Source organism: Oncorhynchus keta, chromosome 23 (assembly GCF_023373465.1).
Source record: "Oncorhynchus keta strain PuntledgeMale-10-30-2019 chromosome 23, Oket_V2, whole genome shotgun sequence".
Taxonomy (NCBI): Eukaryota; Metazoa; Chordata; class Actinopteri; order Salmoniformes; family Salmonidae; genus Oncorhynchus; species Oncorhynchus keta.
The window spans coordinates 45,478,932-45,498,329 of NC_068443.1; the positions used below are offsets into that span (position 1 = coordinate 45,478,932).

Below are 19,398 nucleotides of genomic sequence, written 5' to 3' on the forward strand. Positions count from 1 at the left end.
AGCTGGTAGCAGTGTATGATGATAATAGCTGGTAGCAGTGTATGATGATAATAGCTGGTAGCAGTGTATGGGGAAATAGCTGGCAGCAGTGTATGATGATAATAGCTGGTAGCAGTGTATGGGGAAATAGCTGGTAGCAGTGTATGGGGAAATAGCTGGCAGCAGTGTATGGGGAAATAGCTGGTAGCAGTGTATGGGGAAATAGCTGGCAGCAGTGTATGGGGAAATAGCTGGTAGCAGTGTATGATGATAATAGCTGGTAGCAGTGTATGAGGAAATAGCTGGTAGCAGTGTATGGGGAAATAGCTGGTAGCAGTGTATGATGATAATAGCTGGTAGCAGTGTATGGGGAAATAGCTGGCAGCAGTGTATGAGGAAATAGCTGGTAGCAGTGTATGGGGAAATAGCTGGTAGCAGTGTATGAGGAAATAGCTGGTAGCAGTGTATGATGATAATAGCTGGTAGCAGTGTATGGGGAAATAGCTGGCAGCAGTGTATGGGGAAATAGCTGGTAGCAGTGTATGAGGAAATAGCTGGTAGCAATGTATGGGGAAATAGCTGGTAGCAGTGTATGGGGAAATAGCTGGTAGCAGCATATATGGTAATAGCTGGTAGCAATGTATGGGGAAATAGCTGGTAGCAGTGTATGAGGAAATAGCTGGTAGCAGTGTATGGGGAAATAGCTGGTAGCAGTGTATGAGGAAATAGCTGGTAGCAGTGTATGAGGAAATAGCTGGTAACAGTGTATGGGGAAATAGCTGGTAGCAGTGTATGAGGAAATAGCTGGTAGCAGTGTATGGGGAAATAGCTGGTAGCAGTGTATGGGGAAATAGCTGGTAGCAGTGTATGAGGAAATAGCTGGTAACAGTGTATGGGGAAATAGCTGGTAGCAGTGTATGAGGAAATAGCTGGTAGCAGTGTATGGGGAAATAGCTGGTAGCAGTGTATGGGGAAATAGCTGGTAGCAGCATATATGGTAATAGCTGGTAGCAATGTATGGGGAAATAGCTGGTAGCAGTGTATGGGGAAATAGCTGGTAGCAGCATTTATGGTAATAGCTGGTAGCAGTGTATAAGGAAATAGCTGGTAGCAGTGTATGGGGAAATAGCTGGTAGCAGCATATATGGTAATAGCTGGTAGCAGTGTATAAGGAAATAGCTGGTAGCAGTGTATGGGGAAATAGCTGGTAGCAGCATATATGGTAATAGCTGGTAGCAGTGTATGGGGAAATATTAGCTGGCAGCAGTGTAGTGCAAAATTATTCAGCCCCTTTACTTTCAGTGCAGCAAACTGTCTCCAGAAGTTCAGTGAGGATCTCTGAATGATCCAATGTTGACCTAAATGACTAATGATGATAAATACAATCCACCTGTGTGTAATCAAGTCTCCGTATAAATGCACCTGCACTGTGATAGTCTCAGAGGTCCGTTAAAAGCGCAGAGAGCATCATGAAGAACAAGGAACACACCAGGTAGGTCCGAGATACTGTTGTGAAGAAGTTTAAAGCCGGATTTGGATACAAAAATATTTCCCAAGCTTTAAACATCCCAAGGAGCACTGTGCAAGCAATAATATTGAAATGGAAGGAGTATCAGACCACTGCAAATCTACCAAGACCTGGCCGTACCTCTAAACTTTCAGCTCATACAAGGAGAAGACTGATCAGAGATGCAGCCAAGAGGCCCATGATCACTCTGGATGAACTGCAGAGATCTACAGCTGAGGTGGGAGACTCTGTCCATAGGACAACAATCAGTCGTATATTGCACAAATCTGGCCTTTATGGAAGAGTGGCAAGAAGAAAGCCATTTCTTAAAGATATCCATAAAAAGTGTTGTTTAAAGTTTGCCACAAGCCACCTGGGAGATACACCAAACATGTGGAATAAGGTGCTCTGGTCAGATGAAACCAAAATTGAACTTTTTGGCAACAATGCAAAACGTTATGTTTGGCGTAAAAGCAACACAGCTCATCACCCTGAACACACCATCCCCAATGTCAAACATGGTGGTGGCAGCATCATGGTTTGGGCCTGCTTTTCTTCAGCAGGGACAGGGAAGATGGTTAAAATTGATGGGAAGATGGATGGAGCCAAATACAGGACCATTCTGGAAGAAAACCTGATGGAGTCTGCAAAAGACCTGAGACTGGGACGGAGATTTGTCTTCCAACAAGACAATGATCCAAAACATAAAGCAAAATCTACAATGAAATGGTTAAAAAATAAACATATCCAGGTGTTAGAATGGCCAAGTTAAAGTCCAAACCTGAATCCAATCGAGAATCTGTGGAAAGAACTGAAAACTGCTGTTCACAAATGCTCTCCATCCAACCTCACTGAGCTCGAGCTGTTTTGCAAGGAGGAATGGGAAAAAATGTCAGTCTCTCGATGTGCAAAACTGATAGAGACATACCCCAAGCGACTTACAGCTGTAATCGCAGCAAAAGGTGGCGCTACAAAGTATTAATTTAAGGGGGCTGAATCATTTTGCACGCCCAATTTTTCAGTTTTTGATTTGTTAAAAATGTTTGAAATATCCAATAAATGTCGTTCCACTTCATGATTGTGTCCCACTTGTTGTTGATTCTTCACAAAAAAATACAGTTTTATATCTTTATGTTTGAAGCCTGAAATGTGGCAAAAGGTCGAGGGGGCCGAATACTTTCGCAAGGCACTGTACACTGCTACCAGCTATTACCATATATGCTACTACCAGCTATTTCCTTATACACTGCTACCAACTATTACCATATATGCTACTACCAGCTATTTCCTCATACACTGCTACCAGCTATTACCATATACACTGCTACCAGCTATTTCCTCATACACTGCTGCCAGCTATTTCATCATACACTGCTACCAGCTATTTCCCCATACACTGCTACCAGCTATTTCCTCATACACTGCTACCAGCTATTTCCTCATACACTGCTACCAGCTATTTCCCCATACACTGCTACCAGCTATTTCCCCATACACTGCTCCCAGCTATTTCCTCATACACTGCTACCAGCTATTTCCCCATACACTGCACAGAGGCAACCACATTGTTAACAATAATTGCATCACAGGATTCGCCTCTTCACTGTTAACATTGTGACTTGTGGGTACTATTTAATGAAGCTGCCAGGTAAGGACTGTTTCTCAAACTAGACACTCTAATGTACTTGTCCTCTAGCTCAGTTGTGCACCGGGGCCTCCCACTTCTCTTTCTATTCTGGTTAGGGCCAGTTTGCACTGTTCTGTGAAGGGAGTAGTATACAGCGTTGTACGAGAAGAATAGACTGATGAGTTTCAGAAGAAAGTACTTTTTTTCTGGCCATTTTGAGCCTGTAATCAAACCCACAATTGCTGATGCTCCAGATACTCAACTAGTCTAAAGAAGGCCAGTTTTATTGCTTTTTCAATCAGGACAACAGTTTTCAGCTGTGCTAACATAATTGCAAAAGGGTTTTCTAATGATCAATTAGCCTTTTAAAATTATAAACTTGATTACCTAACACAACATGCCATTGGAACACAGGAGCGATGGTTGTTGATATTGGGCCTATGTACGCCTATGTAGATATTCCATAAAGAATCAGCCGTTACCAGCTACAAGAGTCATTTACTAGATTAACACTGTATTTCTGATCAATTTGATGTTATTTTAATGGACAAAAAAAATCACTTTTCTTTCAAAAACACAGACAATTCTAAGGGACCCCAAACTTTTGAACGGTAGTGTATTTATATATATATATATACACACTGGAAGCAGAATAGAACACTCCCAGCATGCAATCCGGAGAGAGAGAGAGAGAGAGAGAGAAGAGAGTTTGAGAAAGAGAGAGAGCACTAGGCAGAGAGAGAGAGAAAGTTAGAGAGAGAGAGTTAGAGAGAGAGAGAGAGAGAGAGAGAGAGAGAGTTAGAGAGAGTTAGAGAGAGAGAGGAGAGAGAAAGGTGGAGAGAGAGTTAGAGAAAGAGAGAGAGAGCGAAGGTTAGGGAGAGAGAGAGGTGGAGAGAGAGAGAAAGAGAGTTAGAGAAAGAGTAATAGCACTAGGCAGAGAGAGACAGAGAGAACGTTCACGAGAGTTAAAGAGAGAGAGAGTTAGGGAGAGAGAGAGGTGGAGAGAGAGAGAAAGAGTGAGAGCACTAGGCAGAGAGAGAGAGAGAAAGTTAGAGAGAGAGAGCGAGAGAGAGAGAGAGAGCGGGGTTGGAGAGAGAGAGTTAGAGAAAGAGAGAGAGCGAAGGTTAGAGAGAGAGAGTGGTGGAGAGAGAGTTAGAGAAAGAGAGAGAGCACTCGGCAGAGAGAGAGAGAGAAAGGTGGAGAGAGCACTAGGCATAGAGAAAGAGAGAGAGCACTAGGCAGAGAGAGAGAGTCAGAGAAAGAGAGAGAGCACTAGGCAGAGAGTCAGAGAAAGAGAGAGAGCACTAGGCAGAGAAAGAGAGTCAGAGAAAGAGAGAGAGCACTAGGCAAAGAAAGAGAGTCAGAGAAAGAGAGAGAGCACTAGGCAGAGAGAGAGAGTCAGAGAAAGAGAGAGAGCACTAGGCAGAGAGTCAGAGAAAGAGAGAGAGCACTAGGCAGAGAAAGAGAGTCAGAGAAGGAGAGAGAGCACTAGGCAGAGAGAGAGAGTCAGAGAAAGAGAGAGAGCACTAGGCAGAGAGAGAGAGTCAGAGAAAGAGAGAGAGCACTAGGCAGAGAGAGAGAGTCAGAGAAGGAGAGAGAGCACTAGGCAGAGAGTCAGAGAAAGAGAGAGCACTAGGCAGAGAGTCAGAGAAAGAGAGAGAGCACTAGGCAGAGAGAGAGAGAAGGAGAGAGAGCACTAGAAAGAGAGTCAGAGAAAGAGAGAGAGCACTAGGCAGAGAGAGAGAGTCAGAGAAGGAGAGAGAGCACTAGGCAGAGAGTCAGAGAAAGAGAGAGAGCACTAGGCAGAGAGTCAGAGAAAGAGAGAGAACACTAGGCAGAGAGTCAGAGAAAGAGAGCACTAGGCAGAGAGTCAGAGAAAGAGAGAGAGCACTAGGCAGAGAGTCAGAGAAAAAGAGAGAGCACTAGGCAGAGAGAGAGAGAGAGAAGGAGAGAGAGCACTAGAAAGAGAGTCAGAGAAAGAGAGAGAGCACTAGGTAGAGAGTCAGAGAAAGAGAGAGAGAGAGTCAGAGAAAGAAAAATGTATATACCACAAGAAAAGGGCAACCAGTGAAGAACAAACACCACTGTAAATACAACCCTTATTTATGTTTATTTGTTTTCCCTTTTGTACTTGAACTCTTTGCACATAATATGAAATGTCTTTATTCGTTTGGAACCTTGTGAGTGTAATGTTCACTGTTTATTTTTGATTCTTTATTTCACTTTTGTTTATTATCTATTTCACTAAATTGAAATGAACTGAATTGAGAGAGAGAGAGAGAGAGAGAGAGAGCACCAGACAGAGTGTGCTATGCAGAGAGAGAGAGAGAGAGAGAGAGAGAGAGAGAGAGAGAGAGAGAGAGAGAGAGAGAGAGAGAGAGAGAGAGAGAGAGAGAGAGAGAGATGAGAGAGAGAGAGAGAGAGAGACAGAGAGAGCTATGCAGAGAGAGAGAGAGAGAGAGAGAGAGAGAGAGAGAGAGAGAGAGAGAGAGAGAGAGAGAGAGAGAGAGAGAGAGAGAGAGAGAGAGAGAGAGAGAGAGAGAGAGAGAGAGCACCAGACAGAGAGTGCTATGCAGAGAGATGGAGGCAGAGAGAGAGAGAGAGAGAGCATGAGAGAGAGGGAGCGAGAGAGGGAGCGAGAGAGAGAGAGAGAGAGAGAGAGAGAGAGCGCTGCATGCTACTCACTGCCCGGCAGGAGCACCAGAGGAGATGGAGCTATAGTGCTGAGAACGAAAGAAAAGAAGGGCAGAGTGACGTAGAGAAAGATAATATAAGAAAAGAAAGGGAAGAGGGGAATCTGGGGCAGATGCACATTAGTGACAGACATTAACATCGGCAGGCTGGAGCAAGAGAACGTGAAAGAGGCTTGGAGAATAACACATCATAAGAAGAGAAGAAGCGTGAGAGCTGAACGCTGTGAAGGATGACAGAGCACCAGTCCTGAGATCAACCCTCATCCTTCCCCCTCTCCTCACCCCTCCTCTGACCCCATCCCCAACATTACCCTCCTCCCTCTCTCTCTCTGTGGTTAGACAAGACATGATGACCGGTCCTGACCAGATTCCACTCTCATCGCATCCTTGTGGAACCTCTTCATCTACTCTGGACTTCTTCTCAGCATTCTGACTGGCACTCTTCTGACCACTTTCACATATTCTCTCCAGGAGAAGACAGGAAGGAAGACCGTATTCTCACCAGGAGAAGACAGGAAGGAAGACCTTATTCTCTCCAGGAGAAGACAGGAAGGAAGACCGTATTCTCACCAGGAGAAGACAGGAAGGAAGACCTTATTCTCTCCAGGAGAAGACAGGTAGGAATACTGTATTCTCTCCAGGAGAAGACAAGTAGGGGGAAGTTTGTCATCTCCTTGCTGTGAGGACTGACTTTTTTTCTTCATCAGGAAGATAAGGACCGACAACATCGAGAAGACTTCCAGTTCACTGAGGCACAAAACAACAACAACACTGAGAAAGAAACAACATTTTAAACACGGAAAGAAGACAGGACATTCTAACATCAACAGGTCATTTCAACAAGAGATTAAGACATTTTAAAACTTTCTCAGTCTCTCTCTAATAATAATAATAATACTTCTCTTGGACTCTCTGTCCTGAGAATTTCTCTGCGAGGGTGAGTTGGTCCATCCAGCCCAGCCATGCAGGTGTCTATAGCCTGTACGGACCCCCACATGAAACGTGGAAATGGGGATCACAAGAATGCCACCAGCCCGGGGAATGCAGCTCGGGCCAAGTTCAGAACCGTGGCCATCATAGCACGTAGCTTTGGGGCGTTCGCACCCCGACATCACATCTCCCTCAAAGAGTCTACAGGGAAACTGACCGGCATGAAATACAGGTGAGTGTGTGTGTGAGTGCGTGAGTGTGTGTGTCTGTGTGCTTGTGTGTGTGTGTGAGAGAGAGAGAGTATGTGGCTGAAGTTGGGGGTTAGCATAGTGTGTGTTGTATCATTAGCGTAGTCAATTCAATTCAAGGGGCTTTATTGGCATGGGAAACATGTGTTAACATTGCCAAAGCAAGTGAGGTAGATAATATATAAAAGTTAAATAAACAATAAAAATTAACAGTAAACATTACACATACAGAAGTTTCAAAACAATAAAGACATTACAAATGTCATATATATATATATACAGTGTTGTAACAATGTACAAATGGTTAAAGTACACAAGGGAAAATAAATAAGCATAAATATAGGTTGTATTTACAATGGTGTTTGTTCTTCACTGCCCTTTTCTCGTGGCAACAGGTCAAAAATCTTGCTGCTGTGATGGCACACTGTGGAATTTCACCCAGTAGATATGGGAGATAATCAAAATTGGATTTGTTTTCGAATTCTTTGTGGGTCTGTGTAATCTGAGGGAAATATGTATCTCTAATATGGTCATACATTTGGCAGGAGGTTAGGAAGTGCAGCTCAGTTTCCACCTCATTTTGTGGGCAGTGAGCACATAGCCTGTCTTCTCTTGGGATCCATGTCTGTCTAAGGCGGCCTTTCTCAATAGCAAGGCTATGCTCACTGAGTCTGTACATAGTCAAAGCTTTCCTTGAGTTTGGGTCAGAACAACAGTTAAGAACATATTCTTATTTTCAATGACGGCCTGGGAACAGTGGGTTAACTGCCTAGTCCAACGCTCTAACCCCTAGGCTACCCTGCCGCCCCAAAACTACTACTACAGTAGTAGTTTTGGGGCGGCAGAGGTTGTACAACACCTACTCATTCAAGGATTTTTCTTTATTTTTTACTATTTTCTACATTGTAGAATAATAGTGAAGACATCAAAACGATGAAAATCACATATGGAATCATGTAGTAACCAAACAAGTGTTAAACAAATCAAAATATATTTTATATTTGAGATTCTTCAAATAGCCACCCTTTGCCTAGATGACAGCTTTGCACACTCTTGGCATTCTCTAAACCAGCTTCATGATTAGTCACCTGGAATGCATTTCAGTTAACAGGTGTGCCTTGTTAAAAGTTCATTTGTGGAATTTCTTTCCTTCTTAATGTGTTTGAGCCAATCAATTGTGTTGTGACAAGGTAAGGGGGATATATAGAAGATAGCCCTATTTGGTAAAAGACCAAGTCCATATCATGGCAAGAACAGCCCAATCTGCAAAGCGAAATGACAGTCCATCATTGCTTAGGTCAGTCAATATGGAAAATTTCAAAAACGTTGAACGTTTCTTCAAGTGCAGTCGCAAAAAACATCAGGCGCTATGATGAAACTGGCTCTCATGAGGACCACCACAGGAATGGAAGACCCAGAGTTACCTCTGCAGCAGAGGATCAGTTCATTAGAGTTACCTGGCTCTCATGAGGACCACCACAGGAATGGAAGACCCAGAGTTACCTCTGCAGCAGAGGATCAGTTCATTAGAGTTACCTGGCTCTCATGAGGACCACCACAGGAAAGGAAGACCCAGAGTTACCTCTGCTGCAGAAGATCAGTTCATCACAGTTACCTCTGCTGCAGAGGATCAGTTCATTAGAGTTACCAGCCTCTCATGAGGACCGCCACAGGAAAGGAAGACCCAGAGTTACCTCTGCTGCAGAGGATAAATGTATTAGAGTCACCAGCCTCAGGAATTGCAGCCAAAATAAATGCTTCACAGAGTTGAAGTAACAAACACATCTCAACATCAACTGTTCAGAGGAGACTGTATGAATCAGGCCTTCAGAGTCTAATTTCTTCAAAGAAACCAATACTAAAGGACACCAATAAGAAGAAGAGACTTGCTTGGGCCAAGAAACGCGAGCAATGAACATTTGACAGATGGGAATTTGTCCTTTGGTCTGGAGTCCAAATTTGAGATTTTTGGTTCCAACCACCGTGTCTTTGTGAGACGCAGAGTAGGTGAACGAATGATCTCCGCATGTGTGGTTTCCACCGTGAAGCATGGAGGAGGAGGTGTGATGGTGTGGGGGTGCTTTGCTGTTGACACTGTTGGTAATTTATTAAGAATTCAATACACTTAACCAGCATGGCTACAACAGCATTCTGCAGAGATACGCCATCCCATCTGGTTTGCACTTAGTGGGACTATCATTACGTTTTCAACAGGACAATGACCCAACACACCTCCAGTCTGTGTAAGAGCTATTTGACCAAGAAGGAGAGTGATGGAGTGCTGCATCAGGTGACCTGGCCTCCACAATCTCCCGACCTCAATCAAATTGAGATGAATTGCGATGAGTTGGACCGCAGAGAGAAGGTAAAGCAGCCAACAAGTGCTCAGTATATGTGGGAAAAGCATTCCAGGTGAAGCTGGTTGAGAGAATGCCAAGAGTGTGCAAAGCTGTCATCAAGGCAATGGGTGGCTATTTGAAGAATCTCAAATATAAAATATATTTTGATTTGTTTAACACTTTTTTAGTACAGCATGATTCCATATGTGTTATTTCATAGACTTGATGTCTTCACTATCATTCTACTAAGTAGAAAATAGTAAAAATGAAGAAAAACCCTTAGGTGTTCTAAAATCTGTGACCGGTAGTGTATATATATATATATATTTATATATATTTGTACTGCAGGGATTTAAGAGCAGAGAGTGACTGAGCAGGGTTATAAGATAAAAGTGTATTCTGCGTCAGAGAGTCATCTGATGCATTTCAAGCATGTGGTGGGGAATACGCATGTAGCATGCAGCATATTTCTGCACCACCCCGGTGTAGATGTAATTATCATCTGACCGTGTTGCATCTTGATCTAGGAAAGGGGTGAAACACACACACACACACACACACACACACACACACACACACACACACACACACACACACACACACACACACACACACACACACACACACACACACACACACACACACACACACACACACACACACACACACACACACACTCTGAGATCATGTATTCATCACAAATATCTTCCTCTTGAAAATCTACATATTGACAATGACACCAATCAACTGAAGTGTATAGAATCAATAATCAATGTATTGATGAAAGACACCCCAGTGAGCCTTCTGGGAAATCCCATTGAGATTTGGTCTCTCTCTCTCTCCCTCTCTCTCTCTCTCTCTCTCTCTCTCTCTCTCTCTCTCTCTCTCTCTCTCTCTCTCTCTCTCTCTCTCTCTCTCTCTCTCTCTCTCTCTCTCACACACACATGGACAGAACACACTCACTCGAGCAAAGGCATTTACACAAGAAACTCTTACAGTACTTAGTGGTGAGCTCCAGCTCTGAGAGCAGTCTCTGGTTCCTCTGCTGTCATTACACTGATGGATACACGCAGGCAGGCACACACACACACACACACACACACACACGCACGCACGCACGCACGCACGCACGCACACACACACACCAATCAGGATCTCAGCGATCACTGCCTCATTGCCTGCATTCGCTATGGGTCCACGGTCAAACGACCACCCCTCATCACTGTCAAACACTCCCTAAAACACTTCTGCGAGCAGGCCTTTCTAATCGACCTGGCCCGGGTATCCTGGAAGGATATTGACCTCATCCCGTCAGTTGAGGATGCCTGGTCGTTCTTTAGAAGTAATTTCCTCACCATCTTAAATAAGCATGCCCCTTTCAAAAAATGAAGAACTAAGAACAGGTATAGCCCTTGGTTCACTCCAGACCTGACTGCCCTCGACCAGCACAAAAACATCCTGTGGCGGACTGCAATAGTATCGAATAGTCCCCGCGATATGCAACTGTTCAGGGAAGTCAGGAACCAATATACGCAGTCAGTCAGGAAAGCAAAGGTTATCTTTTTCAAACAGAAATTTGCATCCTGTAGCTCTAACTCCAAAACGTTTTGGGACAGTGTGAAGTCCATGGAGAACAAGAGCACCTCCTCCCAGTTGCCCACTGCACTGAGGCTAGGTGACGGTCACCACGGTCACCACCGATAAATCCATGATAATCGAAAATTTCAATAAGCATTTCTCTGCTGCTGGACATGCTTTCCTCCTGGCTACCTCAACCCCGGCCAACAGCCCCGCACCCCTCGCAGCTACTTGCCCAAACCTCCCCAGCTTCTCCTTCACCCAAAGCAACTATAGAGAATGGAGAGGAAGAGCTACTATAGAGAATAGAGAGGTAGAGTAACAGCTACTATAATGAATGGAGAGAAACAGCTACTATAGAGAATGGAGAGAAACAGCTACTATAGAGAATGGAGAGGAAGAGCTACTATAGAGAATGGAGAGGAAGAGCTACTATAGAGAATGGAGAGAAACAGCTACTATAGAGAATGGAGAGGAAGAGCTACTATAGAGAATGGAGAGGAAGAGCTATTATAGAGAATAGAGAGAAACAGCTACTATAGAGAATGGAGAGAAACAGCTACTATAGAGAATGGAGAGAAACAGCTACTATAGAGAATAGAGAGTAATAGCTACTATAGAGAATAGAGAGTAATAGCTACTATAGGGGATAGAGAGTAACAGCTACTATAGAGAATGGAGAGCAGTGGGAAAGCATTCTGATAATCTTGAGTCACTGTTTAAAAGGTTAGGATTATAAAGGTTGTTTTCATGTTAAAGTGAAAATGGAATGTTTTTCAGCCCCATTCTGTCCACTCTCTTGTTATCTGTGATCTTATGGGCGCAGCTTGTTCACATATACAGACATTCACAGATACAGGCATGCTATCAACCCACACAGAGCCGTCGGTTCATTAGTATTCACACATCCTGAAGCAGACAGCGCAGGTCCCATCGTACTCTTCTCCGCTGGACCGCGGAGTCCAGAAAGGAAAAGACCCAAGTAACAAGTGAATATGACTTCATTCCTTGTCTGTGATTGTACCAACGCTTTGGAGCATGGAGGATAGTCCCTTTATACACACACACACACATACACACACACACACGTTCACGTGGTCCTTCTGTAGCACAGTTGGTAGAGCATGGCGCTTGTAACGCCAGGGTAGTGGGTTCGATTCCCGGGACCACCCATACGTAGAATGTATGCACACATGACTGTAAGTCGCTTTGGATAAAAGCGTCTGCTAAATGGCATATATTATTATTATTATTTCACACATACACACACACACGTTCACACACACACACATACACACACACACATTCACGCACACACACATACACACGCACGCACGCACGTTCACGCACACACACATACACACGCACACACACTTACGCACACACTTACGCACACACAAACACGCACACACACACGCACACACACTTATGCACACACACACACACGCACACGCACACGCACACACACACACACGCACACACACCTACGCACACACTTACGCACACACAAACACACACACACACACACTTTATCCCAAGGTGGACAGTAAAGTCAAAGTATTTAGCTATTTCATCTCTGGAATGGCAGAAGGTCGCGTCCACCCAGACCTGTGACTACCTCGTGGAAATACCACTAAACGAATAGCAACATTCAGCGTTGTCGCCTCACAAACAGTAAGCAACCACCTCCACAGTCCTTCCTGACCAATGAGAGTGAGTGACTGGGATAGATTGACAGTGATTGACAAAGTTTGAATGTGAGTAGGAAAGACTCCGTAAAACATTGATTAGCCACAACAAAAGCGAAGCTTTCCACGGTCCACGACGCACAGATCAATACAATCCATTCAATGTCAAACAGCTGCAATGGGAATATTGGTGAGAGACCCAGACAGACAGACAAGCAGGAAGGTGAGTCTGTCACACAATGTAGATGTTAGCTATTATCTATTAACTAGATAGGCACAACTCTACTGCATTGGGGCGGCAGGGTAGCCTAGTGATTAGAGTGTAGAGGTGGTAGGTAGCCTAGTGATTAGAGTGTAGAGGTGGTAGGTAGCCTAGTGATTAGAGTGTAGAGGAGGCAGGTAGCCTAGTGGTTAGAGTGTAGAGGAGGCAGGTAGCCTAGTGGTTAGAGTGTAGAGGTGGCAGGTAGCCTAGTGGTTAGAGTGTAGAGGTGGTAGGTAGCCTAGTGATTAGAGTGTAGAGGAGGCAGGTAGCCTAGTGGTTAGAGTGTAGAGGAGGCAGGTAGCCTAGTGGTTAGAGTGTAGAGGTGGCAGGTAGCCTAGTGGTTAGAGTGTAGAGGAGGCAGGTAGCCTAGTGATTAGAGTGTAGAGGAGGCAGGTAGCCTAGTGGTTAGAGTGTAGAGGAGGCAGGTAGCCTCGTGGTTAGAGTGTAGAGGAGGCAGGTAGCCTAGTGTTTAGAGTGTAGAGGAGGCAGGTAGCCTAGTGGTTAGAGTGTAGAGGAGGCAGGTAGCCTAGTGATTAGAGTGTAGAGGAGGCAGGTAGCCTAGTGGTTAGAGTGTAGAGGAGGCAGGTAGCCTAGTGGTTAGAGTGTAGAGGAGGCAGGTAGCCTAGTGATTAGAGTGTAGAGGAGGCAGGTAACCTAGTGGTTAGAGTGTAGAGGAGGCAGGTAGCCTAGTGGTTAGAGTGTAGAGGCGGCATGTAGCCTAGTGGTTAGAGTGTAGAGGAGGCAGGTAGCCTAGTGGTTAGAGTGTAGAGGAGGCAGGTATCCTAGTGGTTAGAGTATAGAGGAGGCAGGTAGCCTAGTGGTTAGAGTGTAGAGGAGGCAGGTAGCCTAGTGGTTAGAGTGTAGAGGAGGCAGGTAGCCTAGTGGTTAGAGTGTAGAGGAGGCAGGTAGCCTAGTGGTTAGAGTGTAGAGGAGGCAGGTATCCTAGTGGTTAGAGTATAGAGGAGGCAGGTAGCCTAGTGGTTAGAGTGTAGAGGAGGCAGGTATCCTAGTGGTTAGAGTGTAGAGGAGGCAGGTAGCTTAGTGGGTAGCGCATTTGGACTAGTTACCGAAAGGTTGCAAAATCAAATCCTTGAGCTGACAAGGTAAAAATCTGTTGTTCTGAAGTTAACCCACTATTCCTAGGCCATCATTGAAAATAAGAATTTGTTCTTAACTGACTTGCCAAGTTAAATAAAAGTAAAAGAAATTCACATTTCAGACTTCTCATTGGATGTGTATTTAAAGATATTTAATGGGATTGTAGTTACAAATTTGTAACATACTACAAAATGGTTGACGTGGTACACCATTTTTTTTGTGGGGGACCCATTTTGGCTCATCACCACAACTTTCAAAACTACTGGCTGAAATTATACATAACCTTTATAACTCGTCTTTAAGGTCCTGGACTCTTCATTGACCCGGGAGCTGTCATGGCCTTTTCATTGTTTACAGCAACGTCCTGATCTGACGGATGACTGGGGTTAATCCTATCGATAGATCGGATAGATTTACACATCATGGCTGAATAGGTGTCATTATGGTGACAGCACATGGGTTGAGAATCTAATCGAAAAAACATAATTGGATTGAATGTTTTGATTGATGTGAATGGGGTGATTGATGTGAATGGGTTGATTGATATGAATGGGTTTGATTGATGTGAATAGGTTGATTGATGTGAATGGGTTGATTGAAATGAATGGGTTTGATTGATGTGAATGGGTTGATTGACATGAATGGGTTGATTGATATGAATGGGTTTGATTGATGTGAATAGGTTGATTGATGTGAATGGGTTGATTGACATGAATGGGTTGATTGATATTAATGGGTTGATTGATGTGAATGGGTTGATTGATGTGAATGGGTTGATTGATGTGAATGGGTTTGACTGAAATGAATGGGCTTGACTGATATAATTGGGTTGATTGATGTGAATGAGATGATTGATGTGAATGGGTTACTTGATATGAATGGGTTTGATTGATGTGAATGGGTTGATTGATGTGTATGGGTTACTTGATATGAATGGGTTTGATTGATGTGAATGGGGTGATTGATGTGAATGGGTTGATTGAAATGAATGGGTTTGATTGATGTGAATGGGTTGATTGACATGAATGGGTTGATTGATATGAATGGGTTTGATTGATGTGAATAGGTTGATTGATTTAAATGGGTTGATTGAAATGAATGGGTTTGATTGATGTGAATGGGTTTGATTGATGTGAATGGGTTGATTGATGTGAATGAGATGATTGATGTGAATGGGTTGATTGACATGAATGGGTTGATTGATATGAATGGGTTTGATTGATGTGAATAGGTTGATTGATTTAAATGGGTTGATTGAAATGAATGGGTTTGATTGATGTGAATGGGTTGATTGATGTGTATGGGTTACTTGATATGAATGGGTTTGATTGATGTGAATGGGGTGATTGATGTGAATGGGTTGATTGAAATGAATGGGTTTGATTGATGTGAATGGGTTGATTGACATGAATGGGTTGATTGATATGAATGGGTTTGATTGATGTGAATAGGTTGATTGATTTAAATGGGTTGATTGAAATGAATGGGTTTGATTGATGTGAATGGGTTTGATTGATGTGAATGGGTTGATTGATGTGAATGGGTTTGACTGAAATGAATGGGCTTGACTGATATAATTGGGTTGATTGATGTGAATGGGTTGATTGATGTGAATGGGTTGATTGATGTGAATGGGTTGATTGATGTGAATGGGTTGATTGATGTGAATGGGTTGATTGATATGAATGGGTTTGATTGATGTGAATGAGATGATTGATGTGAATGGGTTGATTGATCTGAATGGGTTGATTGATGTGAATGGGTTGATTGATGTGAATGGGTTGATTGATGTGAATGGGTTTGATTGATGTGAATGGGTTGATTGATGTGAATGAGATGATTGATGTGAATGGGTTGATTGATATTAATGGGTTGATTGATGTGGATCAATTCCCTGAGCAGTTGATAAACCTAGGGCAGGGATCCTCAATTACGTTAACCGTGGGCAGATTTTTCCTTGAGCAGATGGTCGGAGTTATAAATAATTTGTACACCGAATATTGAACCGCAAGAATCCCAAACACATATAGTATTTGACAAAAACAGAATCGTTTCAAACCTTGATAACAGTGGGATATGATCACATACGCCTCTCTAATTATATGTAGAAAAATCACTTTGACCTCATTTACTGGTAATTTTAGTACTTTAACGAACGGACACACACACACACACACACACACACACACACACACACACACACACACACACACACACACACACACACACACACACCACACCACACCACACCACACCACACCACACCACACCACACCACACCGACACCGACACCGACACAGACACAGACACAGACACGCACACAGACACACACAAAGCATACACCTATCAGTTGTCCTGTCCTGCAGCTTGTCCCTGAATAACATAATCAGGATTGTTTCATTGTCACAGGTCCCTTTGTGTGTGTGTGTGTGTGTGTGTGTGTGTGTGTGTGTGTGTGTGTGTGTGTGTGTGTGTGTGTGTGTGTGTGTGTGTGTGTGTGTGTGTGTGTGTGTGTGTGTGTACGTGTGTGTGTGTCTACGTGTGTGTGTGTCTCTGTGTATGTGTGTGTGTGTGTGTGAGCATCGAGCCAACTGTAACAGAGGGTTGTTTTTCTGCATGAAAGCCAAGAGTCAGCTGAACCCCCTGGAGAGGAGTGGGGGAGTTGAGGAGGAGAGGAGAGGGTGAGAAAACAAGTAGAGGAGTGGGGGAGTTGAGGAGGAGAGGAGAGGGTGAGAAAACATGTAGAGGAGTGGGGGAGTTGAGGAGGGGAGAGGTCCAGAAACAAGTGACTGTGAAAACATGCAAACCAGCCCTCTGATGAATGAATGAACCCAGCTGTGTGGTGAGCATTCTGGCACAAAATGGCTGCTGTGTGGTGAGCATTGTGGCACAAAATGGCTTCTGTGTGGTGAGCATTCTGGTACAAAATGACTGCTGTGTGGTGAGCATTCTGGCACAAAATGGCTTCTGTGTGCTGAGCATTCTGGTACAAAATGGCTGCTGTGTGGTGAGCATTCTGGTACAAAATGGCTTCTGTGTGGTGAGCATTCTGGCACAAAATGGCTGCTGTGTGGTGAGCATTCTGGCACAAAATGACTTCTGTGTGGTGAGCATTCTGGCACAAAATGGCTTCTGTGTGGTGAGCATTCTGGCACAAAATGGCTTCTGTGTGGTGAGCATTCTGGCACAAAATTGCTGCTGTGCATCATCCAGGTAGGTAGGTATTAGGCCCGGCGTACATGTTGTCCAGTTTCAACCCATACAAAGTGAAGTGATACAAGTGCAGTATGAAAACTGATGATGTAAACTGTTCTTAGCTGCTAACAGATTGAGCTGCTACATATTCAAAGAAATCACTGAGGCTTTGGCACACGAAGCAGTAAGTGAGGTGACACGGTGTGGTGACACGGAGTGGTGAGTGACACGGAGAGATGACATGGTGTGGTGAGGTGACACGGAGTGGTGAGGTGACACGGAGTGGTGAGGTGACACGGAGTGGTGACACGGAGAGGTGACACGGAGTGGTGACACGGTGTGGTGACATGGAGTGGTGAGGTGACACGGTGTGGTGAGGTGACACGGAGTGGTGAGGTGACACGGAGTGGTGACACGGAGAGGTGACACGGAGTGGTGACATGGTGTGGTGACACGGAGTGGTGAGGTGACACGGTGTGGTGAGGTGACACGGTGTGGTGAGGTGACACGGTGTGGTGACACAGAGTGGTGAGATGACACAGAGTGGTGAGGTGACACGGTGTGGTGACACGGAGTGGTGAGGTGACACGGAGTGGTGAGGTGACACAGTGTGGTGAGGTGACACAGAGTGGTGAGGTGACACGGTGAGGTGACACGGAGTGGTGAGGTGACACGGTGTGGTGAGGTGACACGGTGTGGTGAGGTGACACAGAGTGGTGAGGTGACACGGTGAGGTGACACGGAGTGGTGAGGTGACACGGTGTGGTGAGGTGACACGGTGTGGTGAGGTGACACAGAGTGGTGAGGTGACACGGTGAGGTGACACGGAGTGGTGAGGTGACATGGTGTGGTGAGGTGACACGGTGTGGTGAGGTGACACGGTGTGGTGAGGTGACACAGAGTGGTGAGGTGACACGGTGTGGTGAGGTGACATGGTGTGGTGAGGTGACATGGTGTGGTGACACGTTGTGTTGACACGGAGTGTTGAGGTGACACGGTGTGGTGAGGTGACACGGTGTGGTGACACGTTGTGTTGACACGGAGTGGTGAGGTGACACGGAGTGTTGAGGTGACACGGTGTGGTGAGGTGACACGGTGAGGTGACACGGAGAGGTGACATGGAGTGGTGAGGTGACATGGTGTGGTGACACGTTGTGTTGACACGGAGTGTTGAGGTGACACGGAGTGTTGAGGTGACACGGAGTGTTGAGGTGACACAGTGTGGTGAGGTGACACGGTGTGGTGACACGGAGAGGTGACACGGAGTGGTGACACGGAGTGGTGAGGTGACACGGTGTGGTGAGGTGACACTGTGTGGTGAGGTGACATGGTGTGGTGACACGTTGTGTTGACACGGAGTGTTGAGGTGACACGGAGTGTTGAGGTGACACGGAGTGGTGAGGTGACACGGTGTGGTGAGATGACACGGTGTGGTGAGGTGACATGGTGTGGTGACACGTTGTGTTGACACGGAGTGTTAAGGTGACACGGAGTGTTGAGGTGACACGGTGTGGTGAGGTGACACGGTGTGGTGACACGGAGTGGTGACATGGAGTGGTGAGGTGACACGGAGTGGTGAGATGACATGGTGTGGTGACACGGAGTGGTGAGGTGACATGGTGTGGTGACACGGAGTGTTGAGGTGACATGGTGTGGTGAGGTGACATGGTGAGGTGACATGGTGTGGTGAGGTGACACGGAGTGTTGAGGTGACATGGTGTGGTGACACGGAGTGTTGAGGTGACATGGTGAGGTGAGGTGACACGGAGTGTTGAGGTGACACGGTGTGGTGAGGTGACACAGAGTGGTGAGGTGACACGGTGAGGTGACACAGAGTGGTCAGGTGACATGGTGTGGTGAGGTGACACGGAGTGGTGAGGTGACACGGTGTGGTGAGGTGACACGGTGTGGTGAGGTGACACAGAGTGGTGAGGTGACACGGTGAGGTGACACGGAGTGGTGAGGTGACATGGTGTGGTGAGGTGACACGGAGTGTTGAGGTGACACGGTGTGGTGAGGTGACACGGTGAGGTGACACGGAGTGGTGAGGTGACATGGTGTGGTGAGGTGACACGGAGTGTTGAGGTGACACGGTGTGGTGAGGTGACACGGTGTGGTGAGGTGACACGGTGTGGTGAGGTGACACGGAGTGGTGAGGTGACATGGTGTGGTTACACGGAGAGGTGACACGGAGTGGTGACACGGAGTGGTGAGGTGACACGGTGAGGTGACTCGGTGTGGTGAGGTGACACGG

The 19,398-nt window shown here is 45.4% G+C and overlaps 1 protein-coding gene across 3 annotated transcripts in view; it reads left to right on the forward strand.

Annotated features, from left to right (window-relative positions):
• The window catches only part of LOC118380520 (voltage-gated potassium channel subunit beta-1-like), a 173,999-nt gene that overhangs the window by 37,989 nt on the left and 116,612 nt on the right, over nt 1-19,398 (forward strand). The window contains exons 1-2 of one of the 3 annotated variants that reach the window (XM_052477326.1): nt 5,646-6,423; nt 6,514-6,968. The exons of 1 other annotated variant lie outside the window; for it this stretch is intronic. In XM_052477326.1, coding sequence (XP_052333286.1) covers nt 6,769-6,968 — 200 coding nt within the window. In that variant the 5' untranslated portion in view covers nt 5,646-6,423; nt 6,514-6,768. Of the gene's footprint in view, nt 1-5,645; nt 6,969-19,398 lie in introns of those variants that run through there. One more of the 3 variants, XM_052477325.1, reaches the window with a different exon arrangement.